This window comes from Lathyrus oleraceus, chromosome 5, assembly GCF_024323335.1.
Source record: "Lathyrus oleraceus cultivar Zhongwan6 chromosome 5, CAAS_Psat_ZW6_1.0, whole genome shotgun sequence".
Taxonomy (NCBI): Eukaryota; Viridiplantae; Streptophyta; class Magnoliopsida; order Fabales; family Fabaceae; genus Lathyrus; species Lathyrus oleraceus.
This window is the reverse complement of record NC_066583.1, coordinates 570,044,837-570,063,016: the sequence shown is the minus strand read 5'-3', so window position 1 is coordinate 570,063,016 and position 18,180 is coordinate 570,044,837. Positions and strand designations below refer to the sequence as shown.

Sequence of the window (18,180 nt, the reverse complement as noted above, 5' to 3'; positions counted from 1 at the left end):
AATGCACTTCCTCTTCTTCCATTGTCAATTACAATAAGAAAAATTAATGAACTCAGTGGGATTTCTGTCATAGAATGAAGTTAGAATGTTGGAGTGTTCTTGGATTTGTTACTGCAATAGTTTCTTTCTTTTATACTTGTTGCAGTTGTATGTTTTGCCTATGTTAATTGCTCTGCTTGAATGGACCCGTTGTTGTTTATTATAGCCTTGTATGTGTGCAATTAGATCCATGGCTGAACGTATGTGTATGGGTTGGTGTTAGCATATGGCTGCCCTGTTTCAAGATACTTCTTTTTCGTTTTTATTGTTTTTCTTGTGTTTGTGTGTTTTTTCTGAGCTAGGGTGATTCTATGAGTACCATGTTCAATTTCTAAATTGTTTGGAGCCTCCTTAGGTTTAAAGTTTTTGCAGGCAGTTTATTTATTTGCATGCGCACTTGTGAGACTTTTTAAAGAACTTATGGAAACAACTTATAAGTTATAACATGTCCATAAGTTGTTTTCAGCTTATTTATTTGCATAGAGTATAATAAGTGCTTATGCCTTAAGTACTTATTTATTGGATATAGAGTCTAAATCAAATATTTGAGAATTAAAGTGAGGATTATTACAGCATATAGGATGGTAGAAAGCTCTTCTATTGATTGTATCTTCCACTTTTCAAAATCATTTTCTGTAAAGGCTGCTATGATCAAGAATTGGATCAATCCAAAGAAACATGTGAATGAAGTCATTGTGAGTTTAGCTGGATACTTTTTCACAACAGGATCCTGCACAAAAATTTACAATTCTTGTTATAAAATTGATAATTGAAAATGTTTAGGGTTTAAACTTTAGGTATTTCCCGGTGTATGATTATTGATAATTATACCTGAAAAACTATCCAACCGGCCCATGATAAACAATGTCCAAGCAAGAATATGCAACCCCATGTCCAATTTTGATTTTTTGTTGAAGAGGTGATGTTTTCTTGCATTTGAATAGGTAGTTTTTTTTCTTTTTAACTGTGAAAGTGTTGTTCATCTCACTTTCATTCTAAAGTAGGAAAACCATGGATAAAACATGGATCTGTGCCGATCGAATGACCAAAGAGTACGAGAGTGGGGTTTTGGAATTCGTTAAGTATGTTGTTCAACACGCTGAAAACCCCAGACGAATGCATTGTCCTTGCTTGCGTTGTTGTTATATTGGTAAGGTTGACGCACATGGATTGAAATCGCATTTGCTGAGGCATGGAATTGATCAAAGTTATCAGTGTTGGATATTTCATGGTGAGAAAATTAACGAGAATGTTGAATCGAGTGGAAAAAGTAGTACGACCTATGCTTCATACGACAAAGACACGGAAACATACGATTGTGATCGAGTTGAAGAGATTGTAGAAGCACTGGAAGAAGATCTTCATGATTGTCCTGAAATGTTTGAGAGGATGGTAAGCGATGCTGAGAAACCGTTGTACAAAGGTTGCACTAAATTCTCAAGACTTTCTGCGGTATTAAAGTTGTACAACTTAAAGGCGGGTAATGGATGGTCGGATAAAAGTTTCACAGAGTTGTTGGCCCTTATGAGAGAAATGCTACCGGATGATAATGTTCTTCCTAATCGAACCTATGAGGCAAAAAAAATGTTGTGCTCTATTGGCATGAGCTATGATAAGATACATGCTTGTCCTAACGATTGCATTTTGTTTCGTAACGAATATGCAATGTTAACTGAGTGCCCTAAATGCGGTTTGTCTCGATATAAGAAAAGATTATCTCCCGCAAAAGTCTTATGGTATTTTCCGATAATTCCGAGATTTAGGCGCATGTTTCGTAGTGAAACCGATGCAAGACATCTTACTTGGCATGCAGATGAAAGAATTATTGATGGAATGTATCGGCATCCGGCTGATTCACCACAGTGGTCGAAGATTGATAATGATTATCCTGAGTTTGGATCAGAAGCAAGAAACCTTCGATTGGCATTATCTACTGATGGAATGAACCCACATGGTCTTCAAAGTATCTCACATACCACATGGCCTGTGATTCTTATGATTTATAACCTACCTCCGTCGCTATGTATGAAGCGTAAGTACATGATGTTATCTATGTTAATCTCTGGGCCTAAACAACCAGGGAATGACATAGACGTATACTTGACACCTCTGATCGAAGATTTAAAGATTTTGTGGGAGAACGGTGTGGAGGTTTATGATGGATATAGGAAAGAAAGTTTCAATTTGAGGGCGATGTTGTTTGGCACAATTAATGATTTTCCAGCATACGGGAATCTATCTGGGTATAGCATTAAAGGTCAACGTGCGTGTCCTGTTTGTGAAGACGGAACCGATACGATTCGATTGGAACTTTGCCAGAAGAATGTGTTTCTCGGTCATCGTAGATTCTTACATTCTAAACATCACTACCGTGGGTGGAGAAAAGCATTCAATGGAGACACCGAACATCGTAGAGCTCCACCCGCATTGTCAGGTGAACAAGTTTTTGAAAAGGTGAAAGATGTGCGTACTGAGTTTGGCAAGCCTTTTGCACATAAGATTGTGAAAGGTGGGTGGAAGAAAAGGTCGATATTTTTTGAATTGCCATATTGGAAGTCTTTGTACGTGAGACATTTTCTCGATGTTATGCATATTGAAAAAAACGTATTTGAAAGTGTTATCGGTACATTACTCAATATAAAAGGCAAGTCTAAGGATGGCCTTAAAGCAAGGGAGGACATGTTAAAAATGGGAATGAGAACTGAATTAGCACCCGTGAAGAAAGGAAGACGAACATATCTACCACCTGCTGCTTTTACTTTATCTAGAAAGGAGAAAAAAAATTTGTGTAAGTCTCTGAGTGAAGTTAAGGTTCCAGAAGGATACTCATCTGATATCAGAAGACTTGTTTCTATGAAAGACCTCAAGTTGAAGAATTTGAAGACACATGATTGCCATGTTATAATGGAACATTTTCTACCGATAGGTATACGTTCTATTTTGCCAGAAAAAGTAAGAAGTGTCATAACTAAATTGTGTTTTTTCTTTAGGTCAATTTGTAGTAAGGTGATCGATCCCGAGATCTTACCAACACTACAAAAAGAGATTGTAATTACCTTGTGTGAGCTTGAAATGTATTTTCCTCCGTCTTTTTTTGACATAATGGTTCATTTAGTTGTTCATCTTGTGAAAGAGACACAGTTGTGTGGACCAGCTTATATGAGATGGATGTACCCTGCTGAACGGTATATGAAAATATTAAAAGGGTACGTGAAATCCCGAAGTCGACCAGAGGGTTGTATTGTTGAACGATACATTGTTGAAGAAGCTGTTGAGTTTTGTACTGAATATTTGTCTAACGTTCAATCGATTGGACTCCCCAGAGCTCAGATTTTCGACAAAATGGAAGGTAAAAAATTAATTGGGAATAAAATTGTGACAATATCAAGGGATGAACGGGATCAAGTTCATTTGTATGTTCTGCACAATAATAATGAGGTTGAGCCATATGTTGAAATGCACAAGGATGTACTCCGAAGGTTAAATCCGAACAGAAATGAAAATTGGATAGTTATAGAGCACAATCAAAGTTTCATACAATGGTTGAAGGATCATATTTATTTGAAGCGCTCTTCAGATCCTTCTTCGGTAACAGAAAGGTTGAGATGTTTGGCATATGGTCCAAGTTTGCATGTGTTTTCTCATAGCGCATATTCAATTAATGGATACACATTTTATACCAAAGAACAAGATGATAAGAGTACTATGCAAAATAGTGGTGTCACCGTGCTAGCTGAAGCAATGCATATATCAAGTATGAAGGACTTAAACCCCAAATATGCAAATTTGTCATATTTTGGAGTTATTGAGCACATTTGGGTGTTTGATTACGAGAAGTTTCAGATTCCCATCTTTGGTTGCAAGTGGGTGAATAGTAGTGGCATACGAATGGATAAGTCTGGATTTTTGCAAGTTGATCTTACTAGGGTGGGGTACAAAGATGAACCTTTTATTCTAGCATCTCAAGCTAAACAAGTGTTCTATGTGAATGACCCGAAGAGTACAAAATGGTCTATAGTGCTTTTCTCTAACAAAGTGACTGATGATAGCGGTGTCGATCAATGTGATATTGATGTTGAGAATGAGTCACGCATTAGACGGAATGAGTTGAATAGAAATGATGAAGTTGAGGATCTTATACCGGATGAGTCATATATAAGAAACGATCATAATGAGGGAATTTGGATCAATTCATCCGTACGCATTGCTAAGAAACAAGTGATTAATATTCCAACAAAGAAAAGAAAGAGATGTTAGTGACTTAGTAGGTAAATTATCCATGGTTTCTTTATTTTTTGTTTTCATTTGTTTTGATTATAAGTTATATGTGGTAATGCATGATTTCATTATATTTTTGTATTCAATTGCTTTGATTATAAGTTATATCTGATAATGCATGATTTCTTTATTTTTTTGTTTTCAATTGTTTTGATTATAAGTTATATTTGATATTTGATGGTTTCCTTGGTTTATTACAGGTTAGACATGGCTGATGACCAACATGAGGAAGTTAGTAAAGTATCCGCGGAAGAAGAAATCCGAAGAGGCATCACAGTAATGCGAAGGGTGGTCCAAGGAAGATCTCGAGGCATCATACTAGATGTCTCTTGGAACAACCAGGGACAACTTATAGAACCTAATGGGCATACCTTAACTAGTTTCATCGGTGCACTAGTAAGGAATGAAATTCCCATTACATGTGATGATTGGAGAAATAAAGAGTTGAAAGAGTCCAAAGAAAAAATTTGGAGTGAGATAAAGGTACAATCATTTGGCCCTTAATTATACGGTATCAATTATGTTTTTTCAATTACCGATACTAACTATCAATCTGTATGTTTTTCTTAGCGATGTTTTAACATCGAAGACGAAAGAAGAGGGTTTTGTATGAAATTGGCCGGAAAGCTTCTTAGAGGATTTCGGACATTTTTATCATCCAAGTTCCTTAAGGATGCGGATGGTAATTTTGTGGATGCGGAGCTTCCTAGAAAATATGAAAGTTTGATATCGGCTGAAGAATGGGAAGCTTTCAAATCCAAAAGACAAGACCCGACTTTTCAAAGAATAAGTGCTACAAATCGGGAAAGAGCATCAAGTCCCGCATATCCGTACCGAAAAGGACGTGTCGGATATGGACGCTTAGAACAATCCATGGTAAGTATTTATAAATTGCGAAAACAAATTTGTTCATCATATATTAGTTTTATCTGATCAAATTGTATGACTTAATGTGTAGCTGCAGAAGGAGGAAAGTTCAGAAACATCTCTTCCTGCACATGTTTTGTGGAAGGAAGCCCGTGTGGGCAAATCTGGAGTTCCTCAAGAAGACGTTTTAAACGTATACCAGAAATGTGTAAGTATAACATTTTTTCATTAATTGAATAACATTTTTATACACAAATATTTGACAAGTATACGGTATTCATCTGATTTTTCAGGAGGAGCTATCTCAGACTCTATCTCCCGATGATACTAAGAACATACTTAGTCGGGCATTAGATGTCCCTGAGTATTCTGGTCGGGTGAGGGGTAAGGGATTTGGAGTCACTCCGACCTCCCTCAGTGTTAAAAAAGGAAAGGCTCCTAGTAATCGGGAGCTTCATGCAAGATTGGAAGCCATGCAAGCTGAGCTTGATGCATTGAGGAGAGAAAAAGAGGCTAGCGCCTCAACGGTATACAGAGATGCTTCGGACAAAAACAGTATCAACTGTACCTTTCAACCGAACATTCCAGAGGTAATTACATATAATTGTCTTAAATTGAACTATTTGCTTAAATTATGTATTTGACATATATACACATTAACGATTTCTTGTTATTATTGGTTTTAGGGCATTTCCCATTGTCAGCTGTATTTGTCGTCACCACACTATCGGATGGTTGGCAAGGGAAAAGTGCATAACGTTAGCGGAGTATTACTCCACACTAGAGAGCTCCCTGCTGGATGTTTGAAGGTATCAGTTGATATTGCAGTTGACCCGAATGCATTATTACCATATCCTAACGATGATTCGGATGCAACAACGGTGCACGAAGCAGTAGGTTCGTTTGTTGCATGGCCGACAAACCTCATATGCGTAGGATATGAGGTATGCTTAAAACTTATGTTAACTTTAATGTGTATATTCAAAGTTTAAAATTTATGCTTAAAATTTTACTTACATATTTTCCTTGATTATGTTAAATAGACTCCCACAAAATCCAAATCAAGAAAAGAGGTAATATACAATTATATGACATATATTCATGGAAGTTGTTACATTCTTAATTTGATCTAACTATTTATATGACATGTAGGGTCAAGAAAATGAGGTTAGCAATGCCTCCGCACAACAAATAAAGGAGGTTAGGAACGCCTCCGCACGGGTAAAAAGTTCTGGTGCTAAGAAGACCGTAGCTAGGAAAAAACCTACCACCAAGTATAGGTCGTGCCTCAGGACATTTATAGAGATGACCGATATACCGACCGGAGGTGTTCGGACTATACATATGGAGGAAGGGATTTTCGGCTTTGCTCACGACCAAATGATTGGTAATGAAGACTTCATGCAAGTTTTTGGTCATGAAGAAATCGGCGTCAACGTTGTCAATACATATATTAGGTAAATCCGGTCTACTTTGTTTTATTAATTAAACAACTTATGTTAATGATGTTTACTTTATGTTAATCCGGTTTACTTTATGTTTCAAAAGAGGTGTTAATGATGTTTTTATATTAGGTTTTTGTATGACAAAATGATGCGCCCCAATGATTTGGACGAGTCATTCGGATTCTTAGCACCCGCGAGCATCAACTTAGGTTTAATCTTAAATAGACCGGATACCGTGACGGAGTACGTTCTTCGGACCCTCAATGACAATAAAGATGCGGAGAAGTTGTTTTTTATACCGTTTAATACCAGGTTAGCATTTCATTCTAAATTCATCTATTATAATTATTTTCCAAGTTACCATCTAACATTTGCCTAATCATTACAGTGGACATTGGTTGTTGCTCGCAATCAATCCTATCCGAGAAATTGTGTATTTTCTTGACTCGTTAGGAAATGATTGGACAACATACCCGGATATGAAGTTCCTAATTGACACGTAAGTGAGAATGTTCAAAAATTTTCTTAGTTTATGTGAATTGTTCTAATTGCTTCATTTTTATTTTATTAGCATCCTACAAGCTTTTCGGGCCCAACGAGATATCCAAACCTCAAGGAGGGGCGCCAACCGCATTACATGGATTAAAGTGGCGGTATATTTTTAATTACCACATTTTTTATTATATTAGTGATGACACTTGATAAAACTTAGGATTTATAATCCATATTTTTTTTCATGTAGTGTCCTCAACAACGTAATCAAATAGATTGCGGGTATTTCGTGTTGAGGTTTATGCGGGATACTCTTGCTTTGGGCCGATTAGTGATTCCCACCGATGTATGTATTTCTAACTTATGAGTTATTTTTATATTTACACATATCTCATATAATTAAATAGTTGGAATTAATTCAAAATATGTTATATTATTATGTAGTACTTTGAGGAATTCAAGTGTGCATTTTATACAAAGGATCAAGTGGACGAAATCAAAGAGGAGTGGTGTCAATTCATGATAGAGCTCAAAGTTTTTTCATAAATTTGTGTAATTTTGTAGTATATTTGTAATATATGTAATGACTTGTAAATGTGTACATAAATTTGTAGTATATGTAATGACTTGTAAATGTGTACATAAATTTGTATATATTTTGATACATTTAAGGCAAAATTGGTTTGAATTGGTATATATATATTTGTTAGCCAAAAATTGGTAGAAAAAAGGCCAAAATGGCATGTATAAAATGTGATTCTGTCTGTCAAAATCTGGTTGAAAACAGGTAGAAATTCTGGTTTATAAACCTGGAAAAAATGTGGTTTAAAACAAAAGCTACAAAAATTTTCGTATACATTAGACAGCGCTTTTGGAAAAAGCGCTGTCTAAGGGGGGTCTTAGAAAGCGTTTTAGGCAAAAGCGCTGTCTAAGGGGGGGGGGCTTAGACAGCGCTTTATGAAAAGCGCTGTCTAAGCCCCCCCCCCCCCTTAGACAGCGCTTTTGCCTAAAGCGCTGTCTAAGGTATACCTAAAAAAATTAAAATAGGGGGGGCTTAGACAGCGCTTATACCTAAAAAAATTAAAATAGGAGGGTCTTAGAAAGCGCTTTAGGCCAAAGCGCTGTCTAAGGGGGGGGCTTAGACAGCGCTTTTAAGATTTCAAAAAGCGCTGTCTAAACCTTTAGCAGCGGAGGTTTAGACAGCGCTTTAAAGCGCTGTCTAAGGCTAAAAAAAGCGCTGTCTAAGGTCTTGTTTGGCGTAGTGAAAGGAAAAGCAAAAAGTATTTTTCTTTCATTCGAAGATATTCATTCAGATGATGAACGTATGGTTGAAGATTCTAATGAAGAAAATATGCAAATTGAAGTTAATGTTGACCTAGATGATGTTATTGATAACAATGTTGTGAAAGATGATGTTGTTGTTACTAATGTTGTGCAAATTGGTGGTGGTGGCAGTTTTGAATTAGGTGGAAGTGAAATTTCAAGCAATTCAACTTTGGTTAATAATGAAGTTGGTGTTTCATCTGCGACAAAGTTTGATGAAGATACTCAACATACCGATGAAGATGATGGTGATAATATTTGTGGCATTGATGATTTTACTGGTGCTTTGGATGTTTAAAGCCATTAGCATATCAATTTTATGATTTTTTGTTTGCTTTATGCAGTAACCAACCAAGAAGAAATTAGTACTTTAAGGCTTTAAATACATACTTTGCTATTTTTTTTGTTTTATTATCGAGTTTTTATGTTAAGAAATTTGTTATGGAGTATGAAATTTATATTTTGATTTTAATTAGTGTTCTATTATATATATTTGTGTCATATATGAGGCATTTACAATTTTAAAAAAGATATGTGTGTGTCATGTATGTGACATTTAAATATTTTTGAAAGTCATTTTTAATTTTCCATAGACTCGGAGGAGTTTGCGAGTCGAGTCTGCGAGTAGAGTCAACAGATCATTTACGAGTCTGAGTAGACTCGTGAGTTTGACAACCTTGACTTAGATACTTATTCACCAATTGCCAAACTCACCATACATATTTGTTCTAGCTTTAGCATCAATTCACAATTAGAATCTACATTAACTCTATGTAAATAATGAATTCTTAAATGGCAAATTAAATAAAGATGTATAAATGATTGTTCAACCTAGTGTCCAACCTTCAAAAACCAAATTAAACATGAAAATTGATTAAATCTCTCTATGGTCTTAAACATGCAAGCACACAATGGTATTCAAAACTAGCCTCTTTTATCATTCATCGTGGTTACAAACAAGGAGCTTTAGATCACTCTTTGTTTGTTAAAATTAAGGATTCATGATTCACAATTTTACTTGTACATGTTGATGATGTGATTTTGGTAGGAAATTCTTTATTTGAATTACAACAAATGAAAGATATTATGTATCAAGAATTCAAATTTAAAGATCTTGACACCCTCAAATATTTCTTCACACTCTTGTATATATGCTAATTTCTTCTTCTTTGATCAATTTAAGAGAGAATCACTATTTTCATTCACTTTCTTCAAGCTCAAGTTTATGAGTTTTTGTAGGTTCATACTTCTAATAATTGGATATCTCCTATGAATGATGGACTCCTTCCTAAAATTGGAAATTTAGAGAAGTCTACCCTACCTTGGTAATGTGCCAAGAATTGACAAGTATTTGAGCCCCTACCCATCATGAGGAACAAAAACCCATTCCACCAATAGGATGAAGAATGGACAACACTTCCTCCCTAATCTCATCCATGCGATCAAACTGTAATGCTACTTACCAAGCATTGCTAAATTGACATAGTAGAGGCCTCTGACTTACGATATAAAACATATATTTCAAAATGTAACACATTAATTTCATCAAATACATGGTGGGTGTTAATTAAGATTCAAAGATTCAATATGTTTAACTTACCCCATTATATTTATCTTTAATAGTGCTTTTGTTTTCATTTTCAATGGATCCGTTGGATCTCATGTTGTAAGAACTATATCAGTTCATTGATGGAAAATTTATTGGATTATGTGCAGACACTAGTACAAAAAGAATAATATAATTTGTAAATTTACACCCGTTTTACAAAAAACGGGTGTAACAAGCAAATGCGGTGGCAGTTTTGTAAATAAAGTCTTATTTTGAATTTTAGTATGTAACAATAGACACCCTATTTTTAAATAACGGGTGTAAATTCAAATATTATTTATTATCAACTCTATATTACACCTGATATTCAAAAAAAGGGTGTAAATTTAAAAATAAAAATAAAATATTCGTGCCTTAAACAATAACTTTTATTATTCTTATTTGTTTAATCTTAAATTTTCTTAAAAAAATAATAAATTTTAATATTAATATATAACAATAGACACCCTATATTTAAAAATAGGGTGTATAATTATAACAATATAAATGACTAAATTTATATTAAACCCGTTATATTAAAATAGAGTGTAAATTTTGGAATATTAATATAACAATAGAACCCTATATTTAAAAATAGGGTGTATAATTATAACAATATAAATGACTAAATTTATATTAAACCCGTTATATTAAAATAGGGTGTAAATTTAGGAATCCCTAAGTACAATTTATCATTACCGCCTAAAATATAACCATGACTTCTCATGTTCCAAATTTTCTTTTCATTTCACATTTTAGAAACTTTTCATCATCGATGAAGTGCAAGAAATAGTGAAAAAGGAACAAAGAACGTGATTGCTCGGAAATCTTCACAACCCACAACGGCTTCATCATTCTTCTTTACCGTTTTCTATACTCTCTTTTACGCTGCTTTGGATATTAAAGTTGATTCATTCGTTGTTGTTCTTACTTTTCTTTGCTGGGTTTCTTCTAGTTTCATCGTTAATTCCATCAGTTTCGAACTCGCTTGGAAGGTACTTTATTCATTTATTCGTTTGTTTTCATTCATCTACTCATAAAAATAGGGTTATTGATTTGCAAGTTTGAGACAATCAGGTAAATCTTTTTCCCACTGCCTCTATAATATTTGAACACATGGTTGATTTTGAATGTTGTGTTAATTGTTTTGTGCATTGGTTGTGTTGATTGTTTTGTGCATTGGTTCTGTTTGGAATTAACATTGAAACAGTTTTTGTATATTTTCGTATGGTTCTATTATTCTGATCTCTTTCACAGATTGTGTAATGCTGAAACAGTTTGAGTATGTTTCAGCTTCTTGTTTGATTTTCATTTAAAATTGTAGTATCAATGTTATGATTGAACGTTTAGGGCATTTTCCGCGAGTTCCCAAGCCCAACGACAATTCCAAGATGGGATTTTCATTGGAATTTGCTGGCATGCTTAACAGAGCCTGCCTGTTCTTTTATATTAGGATTGTTGGATTTATCGCAAGCCTGCTTAACAGAGCATGCCTGTTCTTTATGTTCATGAGTCTGCATATGGTAAGCTATTTGGTAAGCTATTTGGTCTATATTCAATCTTGAAATCGTACCCCAGAAATTTCTGTAACCACGTCTGTTGTTCAGAAGTTTGCAGTGATTGATCCATCAGGATTTTCATACTTCTTTGATCTGTTCTAGTAATAAACTTGTTTCCCAACAAGTTGTGTTTGAACTTGGCTAGTGCTTCTGTAATTGCCAATAGCTCTCTGATGTAGGCTGAATGTTTCTACATTCTAGGTGCTAATATTTTTGAAAAATAGGTTATAGGGTGTCCATTCTGAACCAACACTTCCCCCACTCAAATGCCCGATGCATCAGTCTCCAATATATGGTTATAAGAATTTTGGCAATGCCAACACGGGCTGCAATGGAATGGCATCAGTCTCCATTGCAAAACTTTCTCAATTATGCAGACACTATTATAGGTAACTATATTTTGTGGAGATGGATTTAAATAGCTTAAAGGATTAGCCAACTGAACAATTCTGATAAACAGTTATGAAGCGTCAATATGGATACAACCTTACCTAGTGGAGCAGTAACCAACCCCGTGAACGTCTAGGACATCCGAGCACCAGTGCCCAATACTTTCTTTGTAGGATTCTATTTTCCGTGCCAATCTATTTAAGCTCAATACTTTCTTTGTGTGGCATTTGCTTCTCTGTTGAAAGATGAAAACTACCTAGAAGTTATAGTAATTGTTTAATTGACTGCAATATGCTTTGATTCATACTGCGGTTGAACTTTCCTCTTCATCCATTATGAAATACTGATGCTTCAGAATTAAATTAAATTTACTTTTCAATCACCCAAACAACCAAGCTAGGGGTTGCCTTGTGTCTTTCCATATAGAACTGTTTCTTGGTAGGTTTTACACTCGCAGCCATAGTATTGCTCAGTTGTAGTTGACATCAGCTAAAATGTACATGCCTGATATGAAGCTAGAGTTTTATTGTTATAAGTTTGTAACCATTTTGATTTCCAGTAATGAGTTGATGAAACTTGAAATTTTAATCATGAAGTACTGCTTATAGCTTGTAAGTAGTTGTTTGGCAAATTGCTCTTTCATGAACTTTCTATTTCATAACCATGCTGTAGTGTTACTCTCTAAATTTGCAATAAATTTTCTGCTATTTGCAATAAATTTTCCAGATGAGGAATCGACCTCCTCAGCTCTTCATACAACACCTCATTGTGGTAAGCCACATTTCCAATCTAAACTCAGGTACGGGACAGCGGATTAAAAGACATAGAAAAATTATAATTACAACACATACTCGATATAGGAAAGCATAAGGGTGATGGTATATGTTCTAAAAACAGGGAGGATATAGTAACCATTCTACATAAGTTGTTGAGTGTTAGTAACACACTAACTAGTTACACAAGAATTTAACAAAGCAAAACACTATTGGCACTTTAATTTCTTTTTCTTTTTGTCGTTCTATCTTTTCTTTCATATCTTCTGCTATTATATTCGGGCATGCAACTACAGTTAGATACCTCACTTCCATTGCTATCATACGTAACTGCTTCATCGTTAATAAACTCATACTACAAAAGAAATTTTAAAAGACTTTCAAGAATGAATACAGGGAAAGTTAGAAGATGGGATGCATAATGAACCTCTCATGAATAAACTAATTAAAATGCCTTCACTCCAATGATATTGTTCTGGTCTGCATAATGAATCTCTCATGAATGAATACAGTGAAATACTTTACCTGCTTATATGAATTTGGGCCTTTGCCATGCCACATGAATTAAATATTCCTGCTGCACTTAAGGTCACTTCAGATGTAGTTATCCAGAAAAATTGCAGAATTTCAAGTGTACGTTAAATGAAAAATATTGTTCTAATTAAAATATGAACTCTATACCTTTCTGCCTTCAAAATTTGACAATGTAACATCATTGATGGAGAGCAACTGAGAAGCTGTTAGTGTCTGACTTTGAATGTATGCTGGTTTCCATGGAGGAAGAATATTCATAGTCTCACTATGAAGCATTAAAACTACCCAGATATTTTCTTCTGCTTCATTGCAGCAGCCTAGAAGTCTAACAAGGTCACCATGTTGAAACTTATAAATGACCTCCACTTCATTTAAAAGGGAAAGGTTTTTATTATCTTTTCAACCTTAAACAATAGTATTTAGTTTTCAGTTTGGAAATTAGAACCAAGTGTTTGTTATAATTCAGCGTTGTTCGCTAGTTTTGCTTCTGAGTTTGTAAAATTAGTTTGCTAACTGTGTTTTTAGTTGTCAATTTAGTTGTCACTAACTTAACACATTTATGATCAAAATTATGGTTTCCTCACAAGACTAGTTGTATTATTTATAAGAAACACTAGTTGTATTATACTTGTAAGTGCATCTTTTAACTACAATTCTTTTTGTTCTTTACATAGTTATGGATCGTAGTTGGATGCAAAAAAATCGCCTATCCGAGGAGTATAAGAAAGGAGTGTTAGAGTTTTTGAAATTTGCTGAAACTAATCTTCCTGAAAGTAATGGAAGATTTCACTGTCCTTGTGCTAAGTGTGTAAATATTGCACCTTTAGAGGCTCACATCGTATGGGAACACTTAGGAGTTAACGGGATTTGTCAAAATTATACAAAGTGGATATGGCATGCCCTATATGTGAAAAAGATACATGCTACCATCAATTAGAGAAAGGAAAAAAGACTGTTTACCTTGGACACCGAAGATTTCTTAATCATAATCACCCATATCGAAGATTGAAAAAGGCTTTTAATGGATATCAGGAGTATAAAGTTGCCCCAAAGGCCTTAACTGGAGAAGAAGTCTATCATCGGGTGAGGAACATAAGTGTTAGTTTTGGAAAAAAACAAAAAAAGATTACAAGTAATAATATATGGAAGAAGAGTTCAGTGTTCTTTGACCTTCCATATTGGTCCAGTCTTGATGTAAGACATTGTATTGATGTAATGCATGTGGAAAAAAATGTGTGTGATAGTGTAATCGGAACACTTCTTAATATTCAAGGTAAGACCAAAGATGGTTTAAATTCTCGTTTAGATATGGTTAAGATGAAAATAAGAGAGGAGTTAGCTCCTCAACCAAGAGGTAACAAAACCTATTTGCCACCGGCGTGTCATACATTGTCAAAAGAAGAGAAAAGAAAATTTTGCCAGTGTCTACAAGGTGTGAAAGTGCCAAATGGATACTCCTCAAATGTCAAAAGTCTCGTGTCAATACAAGATCTCAAACTAATTGGTTTAAAATCTCACGATTGCCACATTTTGATGCAACAACTACTACCTGTGGCTATTCGTGGCATCTTGCCAAAAAATGTCCGACATGCCATAACTAGATTGTGCTTATTCTTTAATGATATTTGTAACAAAGTGATTGACCCTGATAAATTGGACGAGATGGAAAACGAGTCAATTATTATCTTGTGTCAGTTGGAGATGTTTTTTCCTCCTTCATTTTTTGACATCATGGTTCACTTGATTGTTCATCTAGTTAGAGAGATTAGATTGTGTGGTCATGTTTATTTAAGGTGGATGTATCCTTTTGAACGATACATGAAGATATTGAAAGGCTATGTGAAGAATTATTATCGTCCTGAAGCATCTATTGTTGAAAGGTACATCACAGAAGAAGCCATTGAATTTTGTACAGACTATTTGTCAGATGCAAAACTTGTAGGACTACCCAAGTCTCGTCATGATGGAAGATGTGACGGTAAGGGTACACGTCTAAAGGTTAAGCATATGGGCGAAGGGGAAGTTTTTCAAGCACATTTGTATATATTGAATAACACTGACGAGGTTCATCCATACTTGAGTACACATCAAACCATTGTCAAAGCTAAAAACCCTCGTATGACTGAAAAATGGGTGTTGAAAGAGCATAACAGAACATTCTCAAAATGGTTTAAAACCAAGATTATGAATGATGATAATGCTTCTGATACATTAAAGTTTCTAGCATACGAGCCTAGCTTTAATGTTTTATGTTGGAGTGGGTACGATATAAATAAGTTTTCTTTTTGTACAAAATCACAGGATGACAAGAGTACCATGCAAAATAGTGGGGTAATGATAACAGCTTCTTCAATGCACTTTTCTAGTTCAAAGGATAAAAACCCTGTCTTGGCATCCACAACTTACTTTGGCGTTATAGAAGAGATATGGGAGCTCAATTATGTTAAGTTTAAAGTTCCTATTTTTAAATGTAAATGGGTTAATAGTAACAATGGTGTGCAAACTGATGAATTAGGATTTACATTGGTGGACCTTGATAAGGTAGGATATAAGGATGAACCTTTTATCATGGCAGCTCAAGCAGTACAAGTATTTTATGTAAAGGATCCCTCGAACACTAGGTGGTCTGTTGTCCTCCAAAGAAGAAACATGAATTATAGTGATGAAAATGAAGATTCAACTCTAGACATTGATCACAATACTTCTTTTTCAACACAAAGGCCTTATTTTAATGATGAAAATGAAGTTGATGATGTTTATGCCATTCGTTATGATCATCAAGAAGGGATTTTGGAGGATAATAACAAATAACCAAGAAAAACCATCTATATTTTACTAATAACTATATTTTAGTTAATAAATTGTTATTATGTTTATTATTCATTTTAATTTTAGTTTTGACTAATATTGTTTTCTCTCTAAACAGGAATTATGGATAAACCATCTAGCTCTTCACCAAAAAAAAAAAAGACTAGAGGTGTCACAGCATTGCTACGTTTCATTGCCAAACTTCCTGATGGTGAAAAATACCAAATTGATTTTGATCCTGATACCTTCCAACCCATTGGTCAGTATGCTGCAAAGTTTAAAAGTTATTTGTCATTCATTGCACGTAGCAAGGTTAGTATAAATGAAAAGCAATGGAAAAAGATAAGCGATAAGTTGAAGGACGTGATATGGGACGATATCACGGTATGCATTTTTAATTAATTATTTTAAAGTTATTATCTATAATTGCTTCAATTACTAACACTCCTTATGTTTTGAAGTGTAAGTTCACTTGCCCCACTGATAAAGAATTTAGGAAGCATTGGTTTGTTTATATGGGGGAACGATTGAAGCAATTTAAGACATTGCTCTCAAATGTCTATATATTTGGGAAAGGAGATAAGCATGGAAATACAACTCCATTTGAAAAGTATAAATTTATCAAAGAAGAAGATTGGGATTTGTTTGTCCAGACTCGACAAAAAGAAGATTTCCAAGTTAGTTAAATTTGTAGATTTATTTTTATGTTATCTAAATTGATTTGGTTTTTGACGTTTAGTTTAATGTGATTTATTTGTAATAGGAGAAAAGGCTAAAAGGAAAGACACATGCATCAAAGAATATCCACCCTCATATTTTGTCTCGTGGTGGTTATGAAAAACTTAGGGCCACCGTAATGGAAGAGAGGAGGAAAAAAGTGATTGAAGAGGCCAAAGGTGATGAAAGTTTGATGGTTGACCCTCCCGAACTAAAGCGATATGAGGCATGGTTGATGGCTCGACAGAAGCCATCGGGAAATTTTACATCTGAGGCAACAAACTTAGTAGCATCTAAGATTGTAAGTAATAAAAGATTTATTGATAAATTTAAATTTCATTCATAACTTAGTAATCATTTTACATCATTTTTATATGTATCTAAATGTTTTAGGGAGAGTTAGTGGAAAAAAATACACAAGGTACTATTGTCTTTGAAGGGCGTGACGATATCTTGACTGTTGCCCTTGGAATAAATGAACACCCTGGTCGGATCCGCACTGCTCCTAGGGGTGTGGGCTTTAAGAAATTCTATGGAAAAAGTTCACGCTCCACCTTAGGAGGTGTCTCTCAAGATGACCTTCTAGCCCACCTTCAAGCCTTGGAGCAAAAAATGAATATAGATTTCCAACATAAATTACAAAAACATCTCCAACAACAAAGAACAGAGCTCCAACAACAAATGCAAAAAGAGATGCAAGAGGAGAGAGCTCAAATCCAACAAGGAATGAAACTCCTACAACAGATGCAATTGGAGCTCCGCTCCGAGAGGCCTAAAGAGATGTTTATAAAAGAGGTATGCGTAACTGGATACAATTAATCTACTAAAAATTAGAAAAAAATTAATTTAATTAATGTTCACTTGATACAGCATGTAGAATCTGTGGGTACGAGCACTAACGGAAGTTGCTCAAAGGTTATGACTACTGAAGATTTAACTAAAAAAATGGATGCTTCTGAAGATTACCTCAAAAAGATTAACAATCTCAAGGAAAATTCATTCTCTCTAGATTTGGATCATGAAACAAGTGAACTCTCAGTTTTTATTGATAGGGTGGATCTTAATGAATTAACTTCCGGTATTAAATGGCTATCCACATCTATCTTGTCTTTATGGTGCACGTAAGTATCATATTCTATTGTTAGTTATTTTTTTTATGTATCAAATATAATTAATATTTGTTTCAAAAATTTAGATATCTACATCGCATGTGTATCTCCAAGAATTTCAACAAACTATTTGGGTTTCTCGATCCAAATAGGATACTAGTTCACACAAAACCGGCCGAAGTTATTCAAACATACATACAAAATAAGTTGGATGGAGAGCCAAAAAAATGTTATTTAGGACCATTGCTAAATAGGTAA

General features: G+C 34.6%; 4 protein-coding genes across 4 annotated transcripts; all 4 read left to right on the top strand.

Annotated features, from left to right (window-relative positions):
- Nucleotides 1–4,549: 4,549 nt before the first annotated feature.
- Nucleotides 4,550–5,469, top strand: LOC127083229 (uncharacterized). Its single transcript, XM_051023515.1, has 2 exons — nucleotides 4,550–4,800; nucleotides 4,888–5,469. The coding sequence occupies exons 1-2, from the start codon at nucleotides 4,597–4,599 to the stop codon at nucleotides 5,248–5,250; spliced, it is 567 nt and encodes a 188-aa protein (XP_050879472.1). The 5' UTR covers nucleotides 4,550–4,596; the 3' UTR covers nucleotides 5,251–5,469.
- An 8,710-nt stretch (nucleotides 5,470–14,179) lies between these two features.
- On the top strand, nucleotides 14,180–16,099 carry LOC127082129 (uncharacterized). Its single transcript, XM_051022353.1, has one exon. The coding sequence runs from the start codon at nucleotides 14,180–14,182 to the stop codon at nucleotides 16,097–16,099; it is 1,920 nt and encodes a 639-aa protein (XP_050878310.1).
- Nucleotides 16,100–16,219: 120 nt separating this feature from the next.
- Nucleotides 16,220–16,782, top strand: LOC127082128 (uncharacterized). The gene is made up of 2 exons (XM_051022352.1): nucleotides 16,220–16,480; nucleotides 16,558–16,782. The coding sequence occupies exons 1-2, from the start codon at nucleotides 16,220–16,222 to the stop codon at nucleotides 16,780–16,782; spliced, it is 486 nt and encodes a 161-aa protein (XP_050878309.1).
- A 53-nt stretch (nucleotides 16,783–16,835) lies between these two features.
- Nucleotides 16,836–18,180, top strand: LOC127082127 (uncharacterized). The gene is made up of 4 exons (XM_051022351.1): nucleotides 16,836–17,114; nucleotides 17,207–17,608; nucleotides 17,684–17,934; nucleotides 18,009–18,180. Exons 1-4 carry the CDS (start codon nucleotides 16,953–16,955, stop codon nucleotides 18,178–18,180), a joined length of 987 nt encoding a protein of 328 aa, XP_050878308.1. The 5' UTR covers nucleotides 16,836–16,952.

Bases quoted from the DNA above. Each gene is read 5' to 3' on its own strand.
- LOC127083229 (XM_051023515.1), top strand. From the start codon at position 4,597: ATGCGAAGGGTGGTCCAAGGAAGATCTCGAGGCATCATACTAGATGTC. The intron at 4,801-4,887 runs GTACAATCATTT...TGTTTTTCTTAG, and splicing joins AAATTTGGAGTGAGATAAAG to CGATGTTTTAACATCGAAGA.
- LOC127082129 (XM_051022353.1), top strand. From the start codon at position 14,180: ATGGCATGCCCTATATGTGAAAAAGATACATGCTACCATCAATTAGAG.
- LOC127082128 (XM_051022352.1), top strand. From the start codon at position 16,220: ATGGATAAACCATCTAGCTCTTCACCAAAAAAAAAAAAGACTAGAGGT. The intron at 16,481-16,557 runs GTATGCATTTTT...TATGTTTTGAAG, and splicing joins TGATATGGGACGATATCACG to TGTAAGTTCACTTGCCCCAC.
- LOC127082127 (XM_051022351.1), top strand. From the start codon at position 16,953: ATGGAAGAGAGGAGGAAAAAAGTGATTGAAGAGGCCAAAGGTGATGAA. The intron at 17,609-17,683 runs GTATGCGTAACT...CACTTGATACAG, and splicing joins AAGAGATGTTTATAAAAGAG to CATGTAGAATCTGTGGGTAC. The intron at 17,935-18,008 runs GTAAGTATCATA...TCAAAAATTTAG, and splicing joins ATCTTGTCTTTATGGTGCAC to ATATCTACATCGCATGTGTA.